The sequence below is a fragment of the Belonocnema kinseyi genome, chromosome 6 (genome assembly GCF_010883055.1).
Source record: "Belonocnema kinseyi isolate 2016_QV_RU_SX_M_011 chromosome 6, B_treatae_v1, whole genome shotgun sequence".
NCBI lineage: Eukaryota > Metazoa > Arthropoda > Insecta > Hymenoptera > Cynipidae > Belonocnema > Belonocnema kinseyi.
In genome coordinates this window covers 6,250,975-6,277,868 of record NC_046662.1, presented here as the reverse complement: position 1 = coordinate 6,277,868, position 26,894 = coordinate 6,250,975, and the positions used below count along the sequence as shown (strand labels likewise).

General features: G+C 27.3%; 2 protein-coding genes across 10 annotated transcripts in view; one reads left to right on the top strand and one right to left on the bottom strand.

Annotated features, from left to right (window-relative positions):
• Nucleotides 1-21,494, top strand: part of LOC117175261 (neurofibromin) — a 133,535-nt gene extending 112,041 nt beyond the window's left edge. For 5 of the 9 annotated variants that reach the window (XM_033364958.1, XM_033364963.1, XM_033364961.1 and 2 more), the window contains 4 exons: nt 5,282-5,468; nt 15,991-16,235; nt 16,360-16,512; nt 20,202-21,494. In XM_033364958.1, the coding sequence (XP_033220849.1) occupies nt 5,282-5,468; nt 15,991-16,235; nt 16,360-16,441 (514 nt within the window). In that variant the 3' untranslated portion in view covers nt 16,442-16,512; nt 20,202-21,494. The remainder of the gene's footprint in view (nt 1-5,281; nt 5,469-15,990; nt 16,236-16,359; nt 16,513-20,201) is intronic. The other 4 variants (XM_033364962.1, XM_033364960.1, XM_033364956.1 and 1 more) reach the window with 1 other exon arrangement.
• A 3,168-nt stretch (nt 21,495-24,662) lies between these two features.
• On the bottom strand, nt 24,663-25,061 carry LOC117174562. Its single transcript, XM_033363781.1, has one exon. It carries the CDS (start codon nt 25,059-25,061, stop codon nt 24,663-24,665), a length of 399 nt encoding a protein of 132 aa, XP_033219672.1.
• Between the last annotated feature and the right edge of the window lie 1,833 nt (nt 25,062-26,894).

Sequence of the window (26,894 nt, the reverse complement as noted above, 5' to 3'; positions counted from 1 at the left end):
ACAATCGAAACAAATGAAAATTATTATTACTGCATCATAAACTCCATTTAATATTAACAATCGCGCACATTTTAAGTGGTAAAAAGCGTTTAATTGTCCAAACAAATCTCAACTGTCACTGCTCCCGATTAGACTGTCGCCATTTTATTTCGCTGCTCCCATAATGCACCGGCGCTCTTCCGACAATTGCTTCATACACCTTTTCTTAATATCCCTATTATAGCTATACTTATTAGGGGTTTCACTATACGATATCCCTGGTATATGGAAAATGGTCAAGGATATTCATTTTCGCTGATCCAGGGATCTTTCTAAATTCCTTCGTTCGTTTTCAGCCTAATGTTTGGCTACAATAAGGAATAATATCCCTGTCACAGCTCAATTTTTTTTACCGTGCACGAATTCGTTTTTGGTCCACTGTGAGCAAACGCGGCACCCATCGCACGCAGAGCTTCTTCATGCCCAAAATTGAATGCACGATATTGCCCACACGTTCCAATGATATGCCTACAGCATCAGCTACCTCTCTCAATTTCACTTTGGGATCATTCAACATCATATCATGGATTTTTTCGACATTTTTTGGTGTAGTGACCTCTTTTGGGCGCCCAGATCGTTCAGCATCAACTGTGTTCGTACGACCACAACGAAACTCGGTAAACCACTTATAAATCGTTCCAATCGACGGTGCAGAGTCCGGGTAATACTTATCCAGCTTGGCCTTGGTTTAGGATATCGTTTTCTTGCGAAGATAGTAGTGTTTGATCAAAACTCGAAACTCAGATTTTTCCATATTAAAAAAAACTCGGAGGTCAGTCGCTTCTCAGTGCTGTAACTTGTAAATGCGTAAACATAAATGGCTGAAGTTTTGACAGGCGTCATTTGAAGGATCAAGCTCGACGAAAATGCTTCACATTAGTGAATACGAATGCCATCTCTTAGAATTTTCAGGTACTTATTAGACTGCCTAGTATTTTGTTTAAAACTTATTGGTTTTTGTTTGAGGCTTTATCTCTTTGATTGAAAATTGAACTATTTTGTTAAATTTGTTGTTTTAAAATAATTTTTCACCTGAAAATATAATGTTACCATTTTTTCTTTTGAAAATTGATATTTTAAATTAAAAATTCGTATTTATAGGTAGAAAACTAATCTTTTGAATGAAATTTCCAGTTTTTGGTTAAAACTGCAGATGTTTGGTTGAAAATTAATTTTTTTATGGAAAATTCATATTTTCGTATCTAAAATGCAACTGTTTTACAAAAAGTTCGTCTTTTGGAAATATAATTTTGGTTTTTAAGTTGAATTATTTTCTTCAAAATTCTTGGTTCAAAAAGCAATTACTTTGATGAAATCTATTTTTTTTTGTTAAAAAAAATTTATTTTGCTAATTAAATATGTAACTATTGCATTTTTGGCTGAAAATTAATTTTTTTTAATTGAAAATTCAACTATTTTACTGAAAATGAGTTTTTTTTCAATTAATTTTTTTTTTCTGAAAATGTAACTTTTCTATTTTTTCTTTTAAAAACTATTTTTTGTGTGAAAATTTCCCCTATTTTGTTGGAAAATTAACTTTTTTATTGAAAATTCATATTTGCGGGTAGAAAATGCAACTGTTTTACAAAAAGTTCATCTTTTGGCTTAAAAGTTCAACAATTTGTTAACATTTTCTCTGTCCCAACTGGAAAATATTTTTTTTTTTGTTAAAAACTCGTTTTTTTAATTGAAAATTTTTCTTTTTTTGTTGAAAATTTATTTCTTTGGTTCAAAATTTAATTACTTTGTTGAAAATACTTTTTTTAAATTAATTTTTTTAATTGCAAATTTTTCTTTTTTTTTGTTTAAAATTTATCTGGTTGATTCAAAATTCAATTACTTTAATCAAATCAATTGTTTTTTGTTAAATTTTTTTTAAACTAAATATGTAACTATTTATTTTTTAGCTGAAAAATGTTTTTTTTTTTAAATTGAAAATTCAACTATTTTATTGAAAACTATTTTTTTTTCAATTAAAATTATTTTTTTCCTGAAAATGTAACTTTTCTATTTTTGTTTTGTTTTGAAAACTAATCTTTTTGGTGGAAATTCCCCTTGTTTTGGTTAAAAATGCAACTGTTTAATTGAAAATTAACTTTTTAATTGAAAATTCGTAGTTGCGGGTTGAAAATGTAACTTTTTTACAAAAAATTCATCTTTAGGCTTACAAGTTCAACAATTTGATGACATTTTATTCTGCACGGACTGGAAAATATTTACTTATTGAAGATTTTTATTTTTTATTAAAAAATTGTAATTTTGGGTTGAACGTTAAACTATTTTGTTGAAAATGCTTTTTTTTTTGTGTGAAAACTCTTTTTGTTTAATTCCAAATTTTTCGTTTTTTTTTGTTGAAAATTTACCTGGTTGGTTCAAAACTTAATTACTTTGTTGAAATTTATTTATTTTTTAAATTAATTTTTTTAACTAAGTATGTAGCTATTTCATTTTTGGCTGAATTTTTTTTTTTAATTGAAAATTCAACTATTTGATGACATTTTTTTCTGTACGGACTGGAAAATATTTACTTATTGAAAATTTTTATTTTTTAAAATTTTCATTTATTCCCGAAAGTTGATCTATTTTGTTGAAAATTCTTTTTTTTGTTTGTTAAAAATTCATTTTTTAATTACATATTTTTCTTTTTTTGTTGAAAATTTATTTCTTTGGTTCAAAATTCAATTACTTTGTTGAAATTTATTTTTGGTTTTAAATAATTTTTCCAACCAAATATGTAACTATTTGATTTTCTGGCTGCAAATTGATTTTTTTAAATTGAAAATTTAACTATTTGGGTAAAAGTTGAATAATTTTGTTAAATTTTTTTTCAGGGGTCATCTCGCTGATTGCAAATTTAACTATTTTATTGAAAATTCGTTTTTTTATCAGTTAAAATAAATAATTTTTTTCTGAAAATGTAACTTCTATTTTTTCTTTTGAAAATTTATCTATTCAAGCTAAAAACTTGTTTTTTATTGGTAGAAAAATAATGTTCTTGATGGAAATTTCCAGTTTTTGGTTAAAACTGCAACTTAATTTTTTTATTGAAAATTCGTAGTTGCGGGCTGAAAATGCAACTGTTTTACAACAAGTTCATCTTTTGACTTAAAAGTTCAACAATTTGATATTTTTTCTGTACTGACAGGGAAATATTTACTTATTAATTTTATTTATTTTTTAAAATTTTTTATTTTATTTATTTTAATAATTTTAATTTTTAATTTATTTTAATAATTTATTTTTCTTAATTTTAATATATTTTTTTTTGTTATTAAAACATTTTAATTTTGGGTTAAAAGTTGAACTATTTTCTTGAAAATTCTTTTTTTTTGTTGTTGAAAACTCGTTTTCTTAATTCCAATTTTTTCTTTTTTTGTTGAAAATTTATCTCGTTGGTTCAAAATTTTATTACTTTCTTGAAATTAATTTATTTTTTAAATTAATTTTTCTAACTAAATATGTAACTATTTCATTTTTGGCTAAAAATTGATTTTTTAAAATTGAAGATTCATGTATTTGAATAACAGTTGAATCATTTTGTTAAATTTTTTTAGGAAAGTTCATCTCTTTAATTTGCAAATTTAACTATTTTATTGAAAAATAGTTTTTTTCTCTGTTAAAATAAATTTGTTTTTCTGAAAATGTAACTCTTCTATTTTTTCTTTTGAAAATTCATCTATTCAAGATAAAAACTCGTCTTTATTGGTAGAAAAATAATATTTTTGATGAAAATTTCCAGTTTTTGTTTGAAAATTCAACTGTTTGGTTGAAAATTAACTTCTCTATTGAAAATTCATATTTACAGGTTAAAAATGCAACTGTGTTAAAAAAATTTCGTCAAAAGTTCAACAATTTGGATAATGTATTTTTTTAACTGGAAAATCTTTATTAATCAAAATTTGTTTTTTTTTTATTAGAAAATTTTAATTTTGTATTAAAAGTTGAACAATTTTGTTAAAAATCTTTTTTCTTTTGGATGAAAATTCGTCTTTTTTATTGAAAAATTCATCTTTTTGGTTGAAAATTAAATTTTTGTCGTTGAAAGTTGGTATTTTTTGGTTAAAAATTGCAGATTAATTGTTTTATTTAAAAAGTTAACGATTTATTAAAAAGTTTAGTAAGTTTAATTTGTTTCTATTTATTATTCTTTAAAAAATGAATTTTGTTGCAAAGTCGTTCTTTTTTATAGAAAATTAATTTTCTTGGATGAAAATTTATCGCCTTTGTTAAGAATTCATCTTATTAATTTAAAAATTCAAATATTTGGTTGAAAATTAAAATATATAATTAAATTTTTTTTTAAAATTAAAAGTTAATATACAAGAATAAATTTATAATATTTTTAATTAAATTTATTCTTTACGAGGGGATAATTTATCTTGAAATCTGTTGATTTCTTTGAAATAATTTAAAATTTTGTTGAGACCTATTAAAATTCTTGAAATATTTCGAAATCCTTAAGTAGCCTTTGCGAAATCCTTTAACATTCAATAAAAAAAAGAATCTTCAACAAAATAGTTAAGCTTTCAACCAAAAAGGAGAATTTTCAGCGAAAAATATAATAGTTAAATTTCATCCAAAATAGATTTTAATTTTGAGTAAAAAAATTTGAATTCAACCAAAAACATAAATTTTTAGCAAATTAGTTTAATCCTCAACCAAAACATATTAATTTTCAACTAAATAATTGATGAATCTATTAAAAAACGATTTTTTGACAACGTAGTTCTACTATCAACCAAGTAGTTTAATCTTTAATGAAAAAAGATGAATTTTCAATGAAGATTTTTTTCTACAAAAAATGACTCTTCAGCAAAATAATCAAAATTTTAACAAAGGACATAATTTTTAAATTAAAATGACGAATCTTTGACAAAAAACATGATTTTTTAACAAAATAAAATTAATTTTGAAGTAAAAATCAGAAAGTACCATTTCAAAGTATAATATATATTCTGCATTTTATTCCTAATTTGCAAGGAAATAAATTTTCCGACATTTCGCGCCTTTTATGTCACTTAACTGACTTGAAAAAAAATCTAATTGGTTTGAGGCCTGTGCGATTTATATATAAGTTTATTATTTAAAAAATGCAATGCCATTTTTCAAAATTTATGCCACGATTGACACTATTTTTGATCTCTAAATTCAGTTCGTACCCTGATAATTATTGTAATAAAGTTAATTTTCAGCCATTAAAATTAAACCTTGTTTAATTTTTATATATATACTTTTTTTCCAGACATAATTTACTCGACGCTAAAATAAATAGTGTGTTATCATCTTGTCACGACCAAGCAATTCTAAGTTCAGTTCAGGCGATTATTCAAAATATGATAGCTTGCGAGGACACAAGTCAACAACAATTGCATTATTTGCAAAGCTGTGGTTTTGGTGGACTTTGGAGATTCGCAGGGCCATACACAAAGGTAAATTACTCTGCTTAAACCTTCGATTTAAATTTACTAACACCAGATTCGGATCCAGCGACCAAAAATACATGAGTGTAGCATTTTTTCAATTTCTTCAGTCATTGCAAGATGAATTTTCAACAAATTACATAAATTTTCTACAAAATAGTTGAATTTACTACCAAATTGTTGAATTTTTAATTCAAACAGACAAATTGTCTACAAAACAGTGTCGAATTTCAAACTGAAAATACTAATTTTCACCAAAGATTCACAAATTTTTAAAGATTTTTTTTATTGATATTTAAATTTAAAAAAAAAGATTTTAAAAAAGACGATTTTCCAACAAACTATTTGAATACATCACTAAAAAAAGATTAATTTTTAACTATACAGTTACATTTTTAACAAAAAAATATTTTTCTACAAAAAAAAGACTAATTGTTATCAAAATAGATATATTTTCTATTAAAAAGGATTATTAAAGGATTATTATTATTATTATCTTCTATTAAAGGAAATACTCAACCAAATAGTTAAATTTTCAGTTAAAACACATAATATTAAAACAAAAAAAGGAGATTTCTTAACAAAATTGTTAAGTTTTCAAAAAAAGAAATAAATTATGAAATAAAATAATTTTCAAGCCAAAGCGACGAATTCTCAACAACTTACATGAAATTTTCACAAAACAATTGAATTTTTAGACTGAAAATACTAATTTTCAAAAAACATGTAATAGTTGATATTTAAATAAATAAGAAAAAGATTGAAAAAAGACGAATTTTCAACAAACTATTGGAAACCTTCACTGAAACAGATAAATTTTTAACCAAAAAAATACATTAAAAAATACTAATTGTTAAAATACATATATTTTCTATTAAGCGATTAAATTTTAAAGCAAGATGATTTGTTTTTTTTTTTATTAAAAACACAAATTTTTGATAAAACACATTAATTCTCAACCAAATAGTTGAATTTTTTACTGAAAAAGATAAATTCTCAACAAAACATGGAATAGTTTAAATTTCAGTTAAAACAATTAATTTTAAACAAAAAAAGGATATTTTTTAACAAAATTATTAAGTTTTCAAACAAAGAAATAAATTTTGAATTAAAATGATGAATTTTCAAGCCAAAGTGACGAAAATCTCAACAAATTACATAAAATTTTCACAAAAAAGTTGAATCTTCTACCAAATTGTTGAATTTTCAAGTCAAACAGCAGATGAATTTTCTACAAAACAGTTGAATTTCAAACTATTAACACCAATTTTCACCAAAGAATGCAATAGTTGATCTTTAAATTAAAAAAAGATTGAAAGAAGATGATTTCTCAACCATAAAGTTACATTTTTAACAACAACAAAAAATACATTTTTCAACAAAAAAATACTAATTGTTAACAAAACAGATATATTATCTATTAAAAGGTTAAATTTTAAAGCAAGATGATTAGATTTTTATTAAAAACACACATTTTCGACAAAATACATGAATTTTCAACCAAATAGTTGAATTTTCTACTGAAAAAGATAAATTTTCAACAAAAAATAGAATAGTTACATTTTCAGTTAAAAAAAATTAATTTTAGAACAAAAAACAGCGAATTTTCAAACAAATTGTTATGTCTTCAAAGAAAGAAAGAAATTTTGAATTAAAATGATTAATTTTCAAGCCAAAGCGATGAATTCTCAACAAATTAAATAAATTTTTCTCAAAACAGTTGAATTTCTTATCAAATTGTTAAATTTTCAATTCAAACAGACGATTTTTCTACAAAACAGTTGAATTTTCAAACTGAAAATTCTAATTTTTCCCCAAAGAATGAAATAGTTGATATTTAAATAATCAAAAGACGATTTTTCAAGAAACTATTTGAATCCTTCACTAAAACTGATTAATTTTTGACCATACAGTAACATTTTTAACAAACAAAAAAACATTTGAAAAGATACTAATTGTTAAGAAAATAGATATATTTTCTATTAAACGGTTAAATTTTAAAGCAAGATGATTAACTTTTTAATAAAAACATGAATTTTCAACCAAATAGTTGAATTTTCCAATGAAAAAGATAACTTTTCAACAAAAAATAGAATGGTTACATTTTCAGTTAAAACAATTAATTTTAGAACAAAAAAAAGCAAATTTTTAAACTAATTCTTATGTTTTCAAACAAAGGAATAAATTGATTAATTTTCATGCCAGAGCGACGAATTTCTAACAGCTTACAAAAAATTTTCACAAAACGGTTGAATTTTCTATCAAATTGTTGAACTTTGGACAAATTTTCTACAAAAAGTTGAATTTTCAACCTGAAAATACTAATTTTCACCAAAAAATGTAAAAATTCATATTTAGAAAACAGTTGAATACAACCATAAAAGACGAATTTCCAAAAAAATATTTGAATCCTTACCTAAAACAAATCAATTTTTAACCATATAGTTACATTTTCCACAAAAAAATTAATTTTCTACTAAAAAATACTAATTGTTAACAAAAGACATATATTTTCTATCAAATAAATTTTTATCCAAGAGGAATAGTTTATTGGTTTTATATTAAAAACATAAATTTTCGACAAAATACATGAATTCTCCAACAAATAGTTGGATTTTCTACTGAAAAGGATAAATTTAAAAAAAAAATGGAATAGTTAAATTTTCAGTTAAAACCATTAATTTTAAAACAAAAAAAGCGAATTTAAAAAAAAATGGTTAAGTTTCCAAACAAAGAAATAAATTTTGAACTAAAATCATTAAATGTCAAGCCAAAGAGACGAATGCTCAACAAAATAGTTGCATTTTTAATCTGGAAATGCTAATTTTCAACACAAAATATAATAATTCATATTTAGACCTCTAAAAATTTTTATTTTTTTTTAAAACAATTTTGATATAATGAAAGAAGACGAATTTTCAACAAAATACTTGAATACTTTATTTTATTTTTAAACAAAAAATGGATTATCTACCAAAATAAATGAATTTTCAAAAATGTATATATATTTTCAACTGGATATTTTGAACAATGGATATGATCTTAGTCCAAATTTTATTTGAATAATTGTTAGTCTATATTTGTTTGGTTTCTAAAAATTTTGAACCAAAAAGTTGAATTTTTAATTTAAAAAATATGTACCAAAAATTATTTAGTGTAATTTTTATTCAGAAGAATTAATTTTCAAATAAAAACAATTCTACAAAATCGTTTAATTTTTTACCAAATAGTTGAATTTGATACCAAGTTGTTGTAAAAATTTTCAAAAATATGAATTTTTAATGAAATAGTTAAATTTTATTTAAAAAAAAATTGTATAAAAAATCGTTAACAAAACAAAGCAAACTTTCAACTAAAATGATAAATCTTCAACCAAAAAAGAATGAACTTTCAACAAAGGAGTTGATATTTTGATCTAAAAGATGAATTTCTACGAAAAATGTAAAATTTGATATTTCAACGATAAAGATTTAAATTAAAAATAAAAAACCGTTTAATTTAACCAACAAAGGAAAGTTTTGTCTAAACAATTGCATTTTTAACTAAAAAATTGATTTTATTCCAAAGCAGACGAATTAAAATAAAATACATCAATTTTCAACCAAATAGTTACATTTTCTACCAATTTGTTTAATTTTTCGACGCGAAAATAGATAAATTTTGCAAAACAGTTTAATTTTCATCACGAAATTGTAAATTTTCAACAAAAAAGTTAATTTTTAGCCGATATAGATAAATTTTTAACTAGAGAATTGTATTTATAACCAGAAAAAAATGAAATTTCTACAGAAAGACATATATTTTTTTAATAAAAAAAATAATGTCCAAAAATAGTTGAATTTTCAATTAATAAAAAACTATTTTTCCAGAGATAAAGAAAATTTGAATCAAAGTATTGAATTATCAAACAAAAAGAGGACTTTTTAATAAAACAGTTGAACTTTTAACCGAAAAGTATGACTTTTTAACAAAGTAGTTTAATTTTCAATAAGCAAAATAATTTAATTTTGAACCAAATAATAAAATTTTAATAAAAAGATGAACTTTGAACGAAAAACCTAATAGTAGACTTTTAAACCGAAAAGAATGAACTTTCAATAAAAAAATAGTTGGATTTTCTTATTCGGTTCTGTTAATTCAGTTTGCATTTAAATGACAAAAACGAGAAAAATAGAAATTTAAATCTTTAAATCTTATTAATTTTTTTCAAACAAAAAAATGTCTTTTCCACTATAAAAAATGTATTTTTAACCAAATATTTTAATTTTCAACGAAATAATTAAATTTGTCAAATAAAATTTGAATTTTCAACCTGAAAGATAAATTTCCCAGAAAAAAGTGTCATAGTTTATATTTCAATTAAAAAAGATAAAGTTTATACAAAAAAAAACTTACACCAGAGACGAATTTTCAACAAAAAAAGTTTTTTCATCCAAAAATGAAATAGAAGTTGATCTAAAGTGTTAAACCTTCAAGCCAAAAGACGAATTTTCTCTACAAAAATTGAACTTTAAAAACAGAAAATATGAATTATCTGAAAAAAATTAATTTTCCAGGAAACTGATGCATTTTTACCCAACAAAAATGAACCAAAAAAGGAGAATTTCTAGCTAAAAAGGATTTCAGTTTACCATTCACGATCAAAATATGCATTTTTAAACAATAAATAAGTTTGCTACGAAAAAAATTGAATTTTGAATCCAAATAGACAAATTTTCAATCTAAAAAGACGAATTTTGTATCCAAAAGACGAATTTTTTATTAAAAAGTATAATTTTTAACGAAAATTGTTAAATTCTCTACCATATAGTTGCATTTTTATACAAAAATATGAAATTTCTCTTAAAAAAGATGAATTCTTATTTAAAAAACAATTTTTTCAAAAAAATATTTGAATTTCATCAAAAAAACATTCCAGTTTTCTTTTCAAGATCAAAATATCAATTTTTTAAACAAAAATAAGATTTTAAGGAAAAAATTGAATTTTCATTCCAAAAAGATGAATTTTTTCAACCAAAAAGGATTAATTTTTAACAAAATTATTTAATTCTCTATCAAACAGTTGCATTTTTATCAAAGAAAGTTTCCAGTCACGAAATAAGTTTCTGCAAAAAAAAAACAAATTTTTTAACCCAAAAAGACGAATTTTTTTTACCAAAAACGATTAATTTTGATTAAGAAACGATTTTTTTGCTTAAAAGTTGAACTTTTACCCAGAAAAGATTTTTAAAGAAAAGATATTTCAACGAAATTATTTAATTTTTATTACAAAAAGGCGAATTTTCTGCAAAGAAGTTGAATTTTTAAGCCGAAAATATAAATTTTTATTACAAAAGTTAATTTAAAACCAAATTGTTGAATTTTAAAGCAAAAAAAAAAAATATATATATATATATATTTCAACCGAATTGCTTAATTTTTAATCACAAATGACGACTTTCTAAGAAAATTATCGAATTTTTGACAAATTAATAAAATTTTTAACGAAAAAGTCAATTTTGAACCGAAAAGTTTACTTTTTTACAAAAAAGATATATTTTTAACAAAAGAAAAGAAAATTATTATCATCAAATTATTGAATGTTTGTAACAGATAAATTTTCAACAGAAAACATGAATTTTCAGCTATAAAAGATAATATTTTAACCAAATAGTTGAAATTTCATCAAAATAATTACATTTTTAACAATAATTAAATTTTCAAGAAATAAAACTGATTTTCTACAAAAAAGGACGAATTTACAACCCGGAAACATAAATTCTGACAGGAAATGTAATAGTTGATATTTCTACTAAAAAAAATTTTAATTTTAGGTTAAAAAATGAATCCTCAACTAAAACCGATGAATTTTTAACCAAAAAGTTGCTTTTTCTACCAGAAAGAATATTTTTTAAAAAAATTGTTGAATTCTTGACCAAGAAATATTTTTTAGCCAAGAAAGGTTAAATTTATACAGAGTTAAATTTTCAGCCAAAACCGATTAATTTTTAATAAAAAAGAAATTTTTTTAAAAAGTTGAACTTTCATCCAGAAAATATTTTAGTTCATGTTCAACGTCAAAATTTAAAATAAAAAGTAAGTTTCCTACGAAATATATAAATTTTCAAAAGTACAGTTGCATTTTTGTTCAAGGAAAATGAAAATTCTACTGAAACAGAAGAATTTTTCAATCAAAAAGACAAATTCTCAGAAAAAGAGTTTAGTCATCATTCAAAAAGATTTACATTTACTTTTTACCACAAAAATACGAATTTTCAACAAAAGTTTTGCATTTTTATCCAAGAAAGATGCAATATTTTTACGAAAGTAAGAAAATTTTGTAAAAAAATTGGAAGAGTAAGCAAGTCAATTTTTTAAGGCCAGCAGGCCGAAAAATCAACGTTTATCTAGCTAATAAAAAAGATGAAGTTTTAAATCAAAAAGGCAACTTTTCAGAAAAAGACAGTTCATTCAAAAAGGATTTCAGTTCACTTATCAGCAATAAAATATAAATTTAAAAAAACAGGTAAATGTTCTCATGGAAAGAGTTGAATTTTTAACCCAATAAGACGATTTTTTAACAAAACCGTTTAATGTAGAACTTTATCTTTTCGGTTCAAAATTGAGTTTCTCGCTGAAAATTGAATTATTTTTTCAAAAATTCAATAATTTTGTTAGAAAGTGGTCATTTGTGGTTGAAAATTCAGTAATTCGGTTAAAATATTTTTCCTTTCTTGGTTTAAAATTCAACAATTTGGTTGAAATTAACTTTAATGTTAAAAATTTATATTTTCGGCTTAAAAATTCAACTGCTTTATAGAAAATTCGCCTCTTTGTATTAAAAATTAAAAGAAATTAAATTTAAAATTTAAATTAAATTAAAAAAATTACAATATTTTTTTTTAACTATTCCCTTTTTGGATTCATATATTGTTTTTAAAATTCGTATTTTTTAGTAAAAAATTAATTTTGATGTTAAAAATTAAACTAGTTATTTGAAAGTTGATCTTTTTTAGTTAAAAATTCAACTGTATGGTTGAAAATTTATGTTTTATTGTTGAAAATTTATCTGTTAAAAGAATTCAGGGTATCCAAAACTTTAAATTTTGAAAACAACTGATCTTTTTTAGTCAAAAATTCATCTTTTTTGAGAAAAAGTAATCTTCTTGTTTCAAAATTCATCTTTTTGGTGGAAAATTGGATTATTTTGTTGAATATTTAACAATTTTCTTGAAAAGTTATCCTTTTTGGTTGAAAATTCAACAATTTGGTTGAAATATCTTTTCTTTTGGTGAAAATTTCAATTTTGTTGTTGGAAATGAACTGAAATCTTTTCTGGATGAAAATTAAATTTAAAAAAATCGTTTTTTGTTCAAAATTATTCGTTTTTGGTAGAAAAAAATCATTTTTTTTGGATTAAAAATTCATACTTTCTGATTGAAAATTCTACTGTTTTGCTGAATGTTGAACTATTTTGCAAGAAATTGACCTTTTGTTTAAAATTTCTATTTTGAATATTTTTTTTTGTCAAAAATGAACTTTCATCCAGAAGAGATTTTTCTAGATGAAAGTTCAATTTTGACCAAAAATATTTGTTCCTTAATGAAAATTCATCATTTTTGGTTGAAAAAATTGGTCTTTTTTTAATGATCTTGAAAAGGCAATTCGAATGTTTTTTGGATGAAAATTAAACTACTTTTATTTTAAATTGTTTTTTAAATAAAAATTCATTTGTTTTAAAAGAAATTTAATCTTTTTGTATAAAAATGCAACTATATGGTAGAGAATTCAACAATTTGGTTAAAAAATTATCCCTTTTAGTTAAAAATTTGTCGTTTTGGATTGAATAATCGTCTATTTGGATTCAAAATTAAATTTTTTTCGTAGCAACTTATTTCTTGCTTAAAAATGCATATTTTGATCTTGAATAGTAAACTGAAATCCTTTTTAGTTCGAAAATCTTCTTTTTTGGATCATTTTTGTGGGTTAAAAATGCATCAGTTTCGTGGAAAATTAATTTTTTGTTGATAGGTCATATTTTCTGTTTTCAAAGTTTCATTTTTGTAGAGTAAATTCATCCTTTGGCTTGAAGGTTTAACACTTTAGATAAACTTTTGTTTTTTTGTTGGGTCAAAAACTTTATTTGTTGAAAATTGGTCTTTGGTTGTAAAATGTTATACTTTGTATAAATTGTATCTTTTTTGATTAAAATATAAACTATGACACTTTTTTTTGTTGGGAATTTATCTTTTAGGTTGAAAATTCAAATTTTATTTGGCAACTTTAATTATTTCGTTGGAAATTAAAATATTTGGTTAAACAGACATTTTTTATAGTAGAAGAGACATTGTTTTGTTTGAAAAGAATTAATATATTTTTAAATTTGTCTTTTCTTGTTTTTTTCACTTAAATGCGAACAGAATTAAGAAACCCGAATATGAAAATAATTTTTTTTTTTAAGTTTAGTCATATAGTTCGAGAATAGTTCTGTCCAAATTTTGTCGCAGTGTTCTAGAACACTGTTACCTTTTTATTCTAGAACAGTTTAGTCACAATTTTGTCACAGTTTTCTAGAACGCTGTTACCTTTTTGTTCTAGAACAGTTCAGTCACAATTTTGTCACAGTGTTCTAGAACACTGTTACCTTTTTGTTCTAGAACAGTTCAGTCACAATTTTGTCACAATTTTCTAGAACACTCTTACCTTTTTGTTCTAGAACAGTTCAGTCACAATTTTGTCACAATGTTCTAGAACACTCTTACCTTTTTGTTCTAGAACACTGTTACCTTTTTGTTCTAGAACAGTTCAGTCACAATTTTGTCACAGTGTTCTAGAACACTGTTACTTTTTTGTTCTAGAACAGTTCAGTCAAAATTTTGTCACAATGTTCTAGAACACTCTTACCTTTTTGTTCTAGAACAGTTCAGTCACAATTTTGTCACAATTTTCTAGAACACTCTTACCTTTTTTTTCTAGAACAGTTCAGTCACAATTTTGTCACAATGTTCTAGAACACTCTTACCTTTTTGCTTTAGAACACTGTTACCTTTTTGTTCTAGAACAGTTCAGTTACAATTTTGTCACAATGTTCTAGAACACTCTTACCTTTTTGTTCTAGAACAGTTCAGTCACAATTTTGTCACAATGTTCTAGAACACTCTTACCTTTTTGTTCTATAACACTGTTACCTTTTTGTTCCAGAACAGTTCAGTCACAATTTTGTCACAGTGTTCTAGAACACTGTTACTTTTTTGTTCTAGAACAGTTCAGTCACAATTTTGTCACAATGTTCTAGAACACTCTTACCTTTTTGTTCTAGAACAGTTCAGTCACAATTTTGTCACAGTGTTCTAGAACACTGTTACTTTTTTGTTCTAGAACAGTTCAGTCACAATTTTGTCACACTGTTCTAGAACACTGTTACCTTTTTGTTCTAGAACACTGTTAGCTTTTTGTTCTAGAACAGTTCAGTCACAATTTTGTTACAATGTTCTAGAACACTGTTACCTTTTTGTTCTAGAACAGTTCAGTCTAAATTTTGTCACAATGTTCTAGAACACTCTTACCTTTTTGTTCTAGAACACTGTTACCTTTTTGTTCTAGAACAGTTCAGTCACAATTTTTTCACAATGTTCTAGAACACTCTTACCTTTTTGTGCTAGAACACTGTTACCTTTTTATTCTAGAACAGTACAGTCACAATTTTGTCACAATGTTCTAGAACACTCTTACCTTTTTGTTCTAGAACACTGTTACCTTTTTGTTCTAGAACAGTTCAGTCACAATTTTGTCACAGTGTTCTAGAACACTGTTACTTTTTTGTTCTAGAACAGTTCAGTCACAATTTTGTCACAGTGTTCTAGAACACTGTTACCTTTTTGTTCTAGAACACTGTTAGCTTTTTGTTCTAGAACAGTTCAGTCACAATTTTGTTACAATGTTCTAGAACACTGTTACCTTTTTGTTCTAGAACAGTTCAGTCACAATTTTGTCATAATTTTCTAGAACACTCTTACCTTTTTGTTCTAGAACACTGTTAGCTTTTTGTTCTAGAACAGTTCAGTTACAATTTTGTCACAATGTTCTAGAACACTCTTACCTTTTTGTTCTATAACACTGTTACCTTTTTGTTTTAGAACAGTTGAGTCACAATTTTGTCACAATGTTCTAGAACACTCTTACCTTTTTGTTCGAGAACAGTTCAGTCACAATTTTGTCACAATTTTCTAGAACACTCTTACCTTTTTGTTCTAGAACAGTTCAGTCATAATTTCGTCACAATGTTCTAGAACACTCTTACCTTTTTGTTCTAGAACACTGTTACCTTTTTGTTCTAGAACACTTCAGTTACAATTTTGTCACAATGTTCTAGAACACTGTTACCTTTTTGTTCTAGAATACTGTTACCTTTTTGTGCCAGAACAGTTCAGTCATAATTTTGTCACAGTGTTCTAGAACACAGTTCCTTTTTTGATCTGGAACAGTTACATAACGTGTTTGCTGGGTCAATGGTGCATTATCAAAATTTAATTAATAACATTATTTATCCTAGCAGTGCAATCGTACGGCTGAGAGTGCCGAGTTATTTGTTAATTGTCTCGAGGCAATGGTAGAAACTTGCTTACCAGTGGAAGAAAACGAAACGATAACGCACAACGAGTCTTCCTCCGAGCACATAAAGCGATCCGCTGATCAGGAAAAATCGAATTCCCACCCTGGAAGCGATCGCTCGAAAAATCGTTATTCTTCCGAGGAAAATGAGGATTTGAGAAACTCCACTTCTCTCAGTCGTAAAGAGTAAATATCTACTTGCCCTTATCTTTTCAATAATTTTATATTAATTTAATATCTTTATAAATAATTATAGAAGTTAAATTTTAATTAAATAATTACTGAAGTAAATTCTTCATTCCGGAAATAGTGGAGAGAGAAGAATCGGAAGATTGGCAGATATGGCGAGTCAAGAAAGTTCGAGTAACAGTAGCGGTGGCTCGCAACCCTAGCGATTAATTTCGGCGAGGCAGAGTGTCGAATCTCGAAAAGAAAATCTCCCAAAGTCTGAAAAACAAAGGAGGTAAATAAAAATATATATCACGCACTTAAATAATTTAGAAAATAGTTACCTAATTTTTGTTGGAATGGTTGAATCCTAAGGTCGAAACTATTTCTACAACAAATATTTGACAATTATTTAAAAAATTATAATAAACAGGGCCTAAATTGTTCCAAATTTTGGACTACTAATTTTTTTGTCGACAAAATATTTATATTTTATTTAAAAATTCTCTTAAACAAAAATAATGTGGCTGCTATATTAAATTAATTTTGAAATACTATATAATCCTAAAATTTCAAAGAAAATATTGCATTCTTAAAAAAAATAGATAAAATTTTGAAGGAATAGTTTAATTTTTAATAAAAGAAACATAAATTTGCAACCAAGAAGATTCATTATCTAAAAAAAACTTCGTTAAACAAAATACATGAATTTTCAATCCAATAATTAACTTTTCAATTAAAAAAAAATTATTTTTTAACCATGAATGGAATGTTTAAATTTACAGTTGAAAAAAATCAATTTTCAGGAAAAAAAAACAACTAATTATTAAGAAAGTAATTCAATTCTCAACCAAAATGGCTGAATGAATTTTGTCCAACCGCTGAATTTGTTCTAACAGCTAAATTGTTGTCAGCTGCTGAATTTTTTTCCAAATATGAGTTTTTCTAACACTTGAATTTTCAATAAAAAACATGAGTTTTCAACCAAATAGTTGAATTAAAAAAAAAATTTCAATAAAAAAATAGTTAAATTTTTAACCAAAGACATGAATCTTCAACAATGAAATATATTTTCAACAAATTTAAACTAAGTATTTTTATTTTCAACCTAAAAGATAAAATCTGTCTGAAAAATATAATCCTATTTGAAATTTCAATAAGAAAAGATTTTTAATTAAAAACCGCTGAATTTAATTTAAAAGAAGAAGATTTTTCAACAAAATAGTTAAATTTTAAGCTAAAGAGATGAATGTTTAAAAAAATGAATTTTTAATTAAATTAGTTCAACTTTCAATCAACACAAAAAGGTGATATTTAATCAAACACTCGAATTGTGTACCAAAAAAGACGAATTTAAAAAAAAATACATAAACTTTGAACGAAGAAGCTTAATTTTCTACCAAAAAAGATGAATTTTCAACAGAATATATGAATTGTCAACGAAAAAGAATTAATTTTCAACAAATAAAATTAATTTTTAATTAAAAATACTTTTTTATAACTATAACGATAAAAGTTTATCCAAAAAATGAATAGTTGAATTTTTTTATTTATATTTTGAGCTAGGGTAAATAAAATAATAAACTAAAAAAAATCTATTTTTCACCAAAAATAAAATACTTCAATTGTTAGTAAAAAATAATCTCAACCCAAAAAAGATCAATTCTGGAAGAAAAATGTAAGAGTTGATATTTTAATCAAAAAAGATTTAAATCTTAGGATAAAAAAAGTTGAATCCTCAAACGAAACCGATTCATTTTCAACAAAGAAGTTGTATTTTAAGCGAAAGAGAATAATTTTTTAACAAAAAAATGGTTGAACTCTCAAGCCAGAAATATTTTTAAGTCAAAAAAGGAAAAATATCTTTATCAACTTATTGAATTTTCAGCAAAACAGTGGTATTTTTAACCGAAAAAGGTTAAATTTATACAAAAAGAGTTGAATTTTAATCCAAAAAAGATCAGATATTTCAACCAAGTTATTGAATTTTCAATTTAGAAATGCGAATTTCCTAAAAATCAGTTAAATTTTAAAACCAAAAATATGAATTTTTTAGTCAAAAATAATAAATTTCAGCCCAAAACGATAAATTCTGAAAATAATGTTATAATTTACACTCCCACCAAAAAAGATTTTAATTTTAATTTAGAAAATATGAATTTTTAACATGAAAGTTAATTTTCAACCAAACAGTTGAATTTTAAACCAAGAAAGATAATATATTGCAACCAAATTGCTAAATTTTCAACCGCAAATGACGACTTTCTAACCAAATTATTGAATTTTTGACAAAATAATTAAATTTTTAACGAAAAAGTCCATTTTGAACCAAAAATATTACTTTTTTTACAAAAAAAAATATATTTTTAACAAAAGACAAGCAGGGAAAATTATAATCATCAAATTATTGAGTGTTTTTAACAAATAAATTTTCAACCGAAAACATGAATTTTCAGCTATAAAGGATAATATTTTAACCAATTAGTTGAAATTTTATTAAAATAATCACATTTTCAACAAAATAATTAATTTTTCAAGAAAAAAAACTATTTTTTACAAAGAAAATTAATTTTCTGTAAAAAGGACCCAAAACATAAATTCTGAAAGACAAATGTAATAGTTGATATTTCAACTAAAAAATAATTTAATTTTATGTTAGGAAAAGTTTAATCCTCACCTAAAACCAATTTATTTTCAACCAAAAAGTTATATTTTTAACTAAAACAAATATTTTTCAAGACAATTTTTGAACACAATTGTTAAATTCTTATCCAAGAAATATTTTTTAGTCAAGAAAGGTTAAATTTATACAAAAAGAGTTCAATTTTAAACCAAAAAAGGTTTTTCAGTCAAACAATAAAAGATATTTCAACCAAATTATTGAATTTTTAATTGAAAGAGGCAAATTTTCTAAAAAAAACAAAAACAGTTGAACCAAAAAGGTTGACTTTCTAACAAAATGATTGAATTTTCAACAAAATAATTAAATTTTGAACCAAGAAGATTAATTTTCTACAAAACAGGCGTTTTTTACAAAAGACATGAATTTAAACTAAAAAAGACCAATTCTCCACCAAAAATGAAGTAGTTAAATTTGCAGCAAAAAATTATTTTTCAACCCACAACAGAAACGATTTTTTAACAAAATACCTCAATTTTCAAACAAATAATTGAATTTTCTACTAAAAAAGATACATTTTCTACCAAAAATTATATGATTTAACCTATACTTAAAAATATAATTTTAAAAAAAAAGAAGAATTTTTAACAAAGCAGGTGAATGCTTACACCAAAACGATGAAGTTTTTACCAAAAGAGTTAAATTTCCCACGAAAAAAGATTTTTCAGTCAAGAATAGATAAATATTTTAACCAAATTATTAAATTTTCAATACCAAATGTATTTGTTTAAAAAAGGTACATTTTTAACTCAAAAATATTTATTTTCAAAAAAAAGTTAATTGCTAATTAAATTATTAAATTTTTCTACTAAAAATGTGAAATTTCCAACCAAAAAAGATGGATTTACAATAAAATAGTTGAATTTTTTAAACAAAAAGGATGATTTTTTTTAATTGTTGAATTTTCAACAAAAAAGAATTAACTTTCAGACAAAAACCGATGAGATTTCTTGTAGGGGTTCTATAATTTCAGTTATAATTTTAGTGGAAAAATGAGAAAAAGGGAGTAAAGGCTGCGATAAATAGATAGGAAGTTTGATAATTTATTGAAATATTGATTTAAAAAAATCAAATGTTTTAAACTGGCTTCTATTATTAATTTTGAAAAAAGAAATTATCCAGGAAAGATATTTTGTTATTTATTGTGTATTTATAAAATGACTTGTAGATTAATTGATTACATTTATGAAATATCAAATTAGTCAGCGTAAAAAAATTAACGCAATATTTAAAGGACCTCCAAAATATTTTTATGTGTAAATTAAAAAAAGAAAAGTTAATTAATAACGCTATTTTTTCGAAAGGAATCGCTGGCTGCCTGCTATTGCTGCTACATTAATCCAATGCCGTCCACTTGCGCTAATGAGAAAAATTCTCGAGGAAACAGCCAGCGTGAATCTTATTTTTTATATACCAAAAGTTCCACCAACGCGCGACAATTTTGAGATTTGTCTTTCGAATTCAAAACTTGCGACATAATACTCAAGAGGACACGGTTTTTCCAAATAAAATGTTTAAGTTAATAATTATTTAATTAATTTTTAAATTAAATTGCAATGCATGAAGCATAGGAAATTTAGAATCTTGACAAGTGTTGAGAATGAAAGACCAGAAGATGCTGATATTATAATTTTCATATTAAAATACCCGAATAGTGGACCACCCCATGAAAAATAAGTATTTAAGTAGAGAGTTTTTTATAAATATTTATTCAGTAACAGTCGACAGCTTCATGAAAATTAATTATTCAAATAAATTATTAATAAATAATAAGTAAAAGTATTTAACATGGGGTCGTTAACGTATATGAGTTATGCCTATATTTTTGCAGTCACCAAATTGTTACTCTGCACTTAACAATTACTCAGCATTTTTTCTTGTATTCTATACGCAATGATATTTTGCTTAAGATCTGTACATAATTTGTAGATATTTTTACCTTTAAGATACTTTTAGGCGTTTGCTTCAAAATAATGAACAAAGAATTTCCAGTTGAAAGTTTTTTCTTAATTTTTTTGAGGGTATTTCGTAAATTATTTGCGCTCCATTTAAAAGAGAATTATCAGTATTTTACTGCTATTGTTAGTCATTTGTTCATATTTGTTAATTTCGATTTAAAGAGCTAATCGCTCTTTGCATTTAAACTTCGAAACCAGACTTGCCTTGATTTTCTTCTGAAGCTATTTCATCTTCTGTAATTGTATTTCCGGCGTTAATTGTTTTCTTTGTACCGCAGACTAATGAATTCATTAATATTTTTATTTATTCGCCAAGGCAATATTTTTCATCTCTGGTGAAAATTATGTTTTCTCTCTGAGAGGTACAAACTAGGAGTTTTAGAATTGATGCAGTGTTCTCTCTGAAATAGGGGAGAGACCGCCCAGAGTGGGTAATCATTAATTATGAGCACAAATATGGGTAAAGTAATGAATTATAATTTATATGTATAAATTCGTATGTTTACAGGCTTAATTATTATTTTAATTTATTATTTTACATAAATTTGTATTTTAAATTAATGATTATCGAGAGTAGGACGGTTTCCCCTAAACCTAAACTTTGTGCGAAAAAGGTTTTCAATTATGACATTGCACAGTGAAAAAAAAACACCAACTAGGATTTGAGCTTCGTACTATTAAAAGACGGTCTTAAACGAGTTAATTAAATAATTGTTAGCGAATTGATTCTATGTAAAATATGAAGAAAATGATCTATCGTAATAATTAAATGTGTTAAATCTTGTATATGTGTTAGAACGTTTATGGCGCCTAACTCTAAATGTATGTATTTATTATTCATAAGATTATTAAAATTGTCATCGTCATTACTATATATAATAATAATTGACTTGTCATTTTTTGAAAATTATTATTATATTATTTTTATTATTATATATTGTTGTCAGAATTTATAAGTAGAGTGACAGAATTATTATTATAATTTTTGCACGCTACGAATTAAAGGTGCAGAAAAAGTTCATCAATTTATTATTATTTAATTCATCTTAATTATTTGAGAATTATCCATTAGCTGGAATAAGTAAACAGCCGAAATTATTATGTTTGAAAGAAAGCGGTGTCGAAAACCTCCCGATTTTCTTGAGTTTCAGCAAAACATTCTTCATAATCGAAAGCGAACATTTTTTTCAACAAACAAATTCACAGTCCAGATCGAAAAAAAGATCCGTGACATTTTTAGATTTTTGTTTTCATGGCACGGAGCCATTTTAATATTTCGCATTCTTTAAAACAATCGGAAAATGGAGGAACTATTCTTTGAAAATTAATGTGGGAACTAAGTAGCATATTTATATGGGTTCTATGCCACTTACCGAACTAGCAAGGTTCTGATATGTGCTAAATTACCGACCGTTGACATAACCCTCGGTCCATAATGCAGATTTCTGTTAGGAATTGAGCATACGTAGGTGCACCAGGAATCTACATTCCCGACACCAAGATTTAACTATTTTATGACCCCACCCTTCCATCTATGATTTACCAATTTGAATTTTACATCCTAAACTCTGGGAATTTTACATCAATTTAATAAAGTAAGTATTCATATCTATCTCCTAAACTGATAATTTTCATTTTTTGCTTCTTTTTATTAAAAATTTTAATATCATAAATTAATTTGAAAAATTTTATACTAAAAAATATTTTACATAATTTTATTTGGAATAATTATTAATTTTTTTTTACTTCATGATGTACAATATTCAGTAGTGTTATTTCAGTAACTTATACTCTTTAATAATTAAAATTATGAACTTAAAATAATGTTTAAATAATTGTGTTTTATTAATTATTTATATTATAAGACTGTATAGGTTAGTGAAGCATTTAAAATTTTGAATATTACGCGCCGAAACGATAAGGGTACCTTCTCACGATAAATTCAAAACAGGCCTCCGTGAAAAGGTATCCTTACACGAGCAGAGTGGCGCGTAAATTCACCGAGCGAGACCTCAACTACCTAAGGGTGCGTTCCAGGGGACCACCCGGGTAAACCGTTCAGTGGTCACTCGGGTGAAGAGTGGGGGTCACTCGACGGGTGACTATTTCACCCACTTAAACTAGGTAGGTGGAAGTGAGTGAACAGTGGAATTGACGGGTAGAAGTGGCGGGAATCGCAAGTTTAGTAGTAGACTAAAATTTAGTATCTTCATCATCTAAAGTTCATCATCACTTTCCACTATTATTGAACACATCACTGTTTGTAATAATAATGACCTCATTACTGAAGCAGCAATTTAAATCTTCTTATCCTGTTATTGCATTTTTTTAACTTTTGTGTAACGTAATCTCAACTATCTTTCACCACACATACACCCGACGTACACTCGAAACCGTTCATTCTACCATTCTCCTTCCACTTCACCCTAGTAAACTCCGCCTACTTCTTTACATCACCCACCAATTCACCCGGGTGGTCGCCTGGAACGCACCTTAAGCGAGTGGTAGTACGCCGAACGCCGGGTGGGGAGTAAGTAACTGTCACTTGTGTGCCTGCTGGGTGGTAACGTGACCAATATTGAATACTTCTGGATCCCCTTTTTGTCCTCCGGTTTTGAATCTCCACATCAGTAGAAGTTATTTCTTAGATTGAGTCCTTTTCTGTACCCAGAGGCGACAATATTTTCCTAATTACTTTTAGATACCACGAAGCAACCAAGAAATAGAAACATTTTAATCCCTTTTAATTTAGCACATTTCGCTGTTTTCATTGAATGTTTTTCGAATAATAATGAGGTAAAAATCATTTCAAAACATAGCATTCGTCATTTTACTCTGTCAGGATTAATTTCCTTTCCACACAGGTGGATCTGGTGAAAATAGTTTCTTTAATTTTTTTATAAATTTTTGTTTATGTAATTGATAATATTTGAACAAAGCGAGCATTTTACAATAAATAGATGTATTCTTGTGTACAATCCTACTAGATTTTAAAAATATAATGCTTTTGGAGCGCGTTCTAACGCTTGAAACAAAAATATTTTGTTTTCAATTTATTCAAGATTACGTTTAGCAGCTTCGATCTGCTTTGCAAGAGATTGGAATTTTATTATTTCCGCCGCCTGATGAGGATTAAAAATCGAAAGACAAATGGCATTATTAGAGGTTCAAAAATTTTAATACCTTTTAATGCAACCCTTCTTGCCGGTGTTGTCTTTCATCTTTTGTACGTGCAATGCACGTACATCACTACAATGATCTGAATATATACGAGTATACATCAAGATCTTAATTTGACTACTACTACCAGCGACCCACTAAAAATCACCACCCTTACATCTTGGCATAATTCCCCTGGAGCCGCTTTCGCATTACTTCAGGGGGTGCCTTTTTTGCCTACTTTGGCTTCTGCTGATTTTCTTTTCTGTTGGCATCTTGTCCCAACCAAGATGTCAGATTTGTCCTCAGTAGTGCGGTGAATCCGCACATCGGGATCTTCGGCTTTCGACATCTTAATTGGGGGTGGCTCTTTGGGCTGCCTCTCACTCCTGCTGTTTTCTTCTTCTCAAAACTACTCCGTTTCGTACATTTTTCGAGCATCTTTTCTATGATGTTTTCTGCAGAAAAACGTCCTATTTTAATCCGCAGTCTATTTCTACATTCAGCCCACCTCTTACACACAAAAAGTGTTGAAAGCATCATCCTCAATCGGTTCGCAATACTTGCAGTTTGGGCTTCTTACTGGATTAATCCATGTCCCGATAATAACTGGATGAGGAAAACGTTGACCTCTCCATGATCTCTATGTCACCATGGTGCTATGCTGTTTGTCAGCTGGGAAATCCATCGTTCTCTAGTTTCATTTGTCCACCTTGTCTTCCAATGCTCTGTATTTCTGGATCTGGCCTTTTCCTTGGTTGCTGCTTTTCCTACCTCTATCTTTCTTTCAAAAATGTACTTGTTCTCACAAGCCAGCAAGGCAATTGTTATGATTCCAGCTATTACCATGATAGCAGGTTTGGATACTGTGCGGTACGAGGAGGACACTCTTAGTGCACTTTGGTATTGCACTCCGGTCATTTTTCTGCTATACTTGTCCTTTCTAAGTGCGTCTGCCCAGACTTCCGCCCCGTACAGCAGGATGGACGTAGTTACAGACATCAGTAGTCGGCGCTTACTCGCCTTTGGTCCGTGTATATTTGACATCAATCGACTTGATATCAATCGTCTTGATAGCAGCCTTTTCATAAGTTCGTTTTATCTGTTCCCAGAAGGTTAGTTTTGAGTCCATTTGGATTCATGGTTGTCTTATTGACTTCTCGGCTTGTATGATCTCTTCTCCTACCCTTCAACGGAATCAGTGTATCGATCCTTTTTGTTGCCAATATGACTATCTCAGTCTTCTGTATAGCAAGATTTAAGCCATGTTCCCGCATCCATCGATGGACTCTTCTTATTACCTGATTCAATTTCATCTGTCCCAGTTCTGTGTCGCAAGTCATAATTATCGTTGGTAAATTATCAGAATACCCAACTAGAACTGTATTTTCTGGCATTTCCATACGGATGATACCTTTATAGGAGACATTCCAAAGGTCTGCTCCTAAGACTCCTGCAGAACGTTTTTGCTATTGGGTTTATATATGTCCTTTATCCTAGAAAGCGATATAAGAGGTTCCATGGGCCTGTCATTAATAGAGGAACAGTTTCCCCTTTGGGTGGTTTTAATATCCTAAAGACTGTGAGAATTTTATAAATTTATTTGAAAGTTGGAGTTACGAGGTGATCATTTGTTCCACCGGCTAATCGGGCTGCTATGAGGATGATTTGCCCAAGGATGAGGAAGAAGTTACTGAGGATATGAAAGAGGTTCGTAGAGAAATATAAATACACCTTAATGAGGCATTGAGCCACTTTGAGGAGCTGAAAGGAGTCTGTATACAGCACCTCAAAATTTTTTATGGAGACTTTGGATGTATGGATGAGGCAATAGAGCGTTCCCGCATGGAGAAAAGCTCCAGACGGGACACTAGCCACAACGTGACACAGACCGAAGAAGCCGTAGAGGCTCCCCCTCCCCATCACGGGAAAAAAGAGAGGGAGCTCTCCTTAAGTCCCGTTGAAGCTAGCTGCTCCAAGCCAAAGAGTAAGAAGCTGAGGGTGCAAAACATTGCGGAGGTAACGACCTTGACCACGAAAAAAGTGAAAAAGGTGGCAGAACCTGCTTTCAGCAAGGTGAGGAAGATGAAGAGTTTGGAGAATCAAGGTAGAACCGAGGCGGTTCTAATCAAGCCGTCCGAGGGTCTAAACTACACAAACGTCCTCAAGGGCCTCAAGCAGATAGTAAGTCCTGACGCCCTTGGTGTACAAATCAAGGGGGTTAGGCAAACCCGAAACGGAGAGGTCCTTGTGGCATTAGGATTCACAGAAAAGGGCAGATCCGAACTTTCGGCAGCAATAAAAGAAGCGATTGGCGACGGGGGTACCGCGCGTGAGCTCGTCCCCCGTGTGGAGGTTGAGGTCCTAGACCTCGACACTACCACAGTCGCAGAAGAAGTGGAAGCGGCCGTGAAAAGTCATTTCAAGGAGATATACGTAGGAGTGGTTAAGGTCAGCCTGAAAAAAGACTCTTCAGAGGTAATCTGAGAGCTTTCGTGGAGCTGACAGAAGAGGCGGCGGTAAGATTAATATGCGCGGGATACCTGAAGGTAGGATGGGTGTCCTGTCGCGTACAAAAGAAGGTGGGAAGGGTAAGCTGCTACCGCTGCCTAGGCTTCGGCTACATGGCAGCTGGCTGCGAGGATACGGACCGAACCAAAGCTTGTTCGAGATGTGGCGGGGAGGGTCATAGGGCTACGGCGTGTAAAAACACAACCCAGTGCTACCTCTATGTCACAAAAGTTATGAAGCCTCGGACAGACCATCTTCCGGGGATAATGCGGTCAGGGAGGCAGCTTCGTCGAGGAAGCCGTCTGGACGTCCAAGCTAAAAAATAACACCCAAACAGGATGCTGAAAGCCGACGAGCCCGAAGTGCGGT

Excerpts from the sequence above, each read along its gene's own strand:
- LOC117174562 (XM_033363781.1), bottom strand. The coding sequence starts at position 25,061 with ATGTCAAATATACACGGACCAAAGGCGAGTAAGCGCCGACTACTGATG.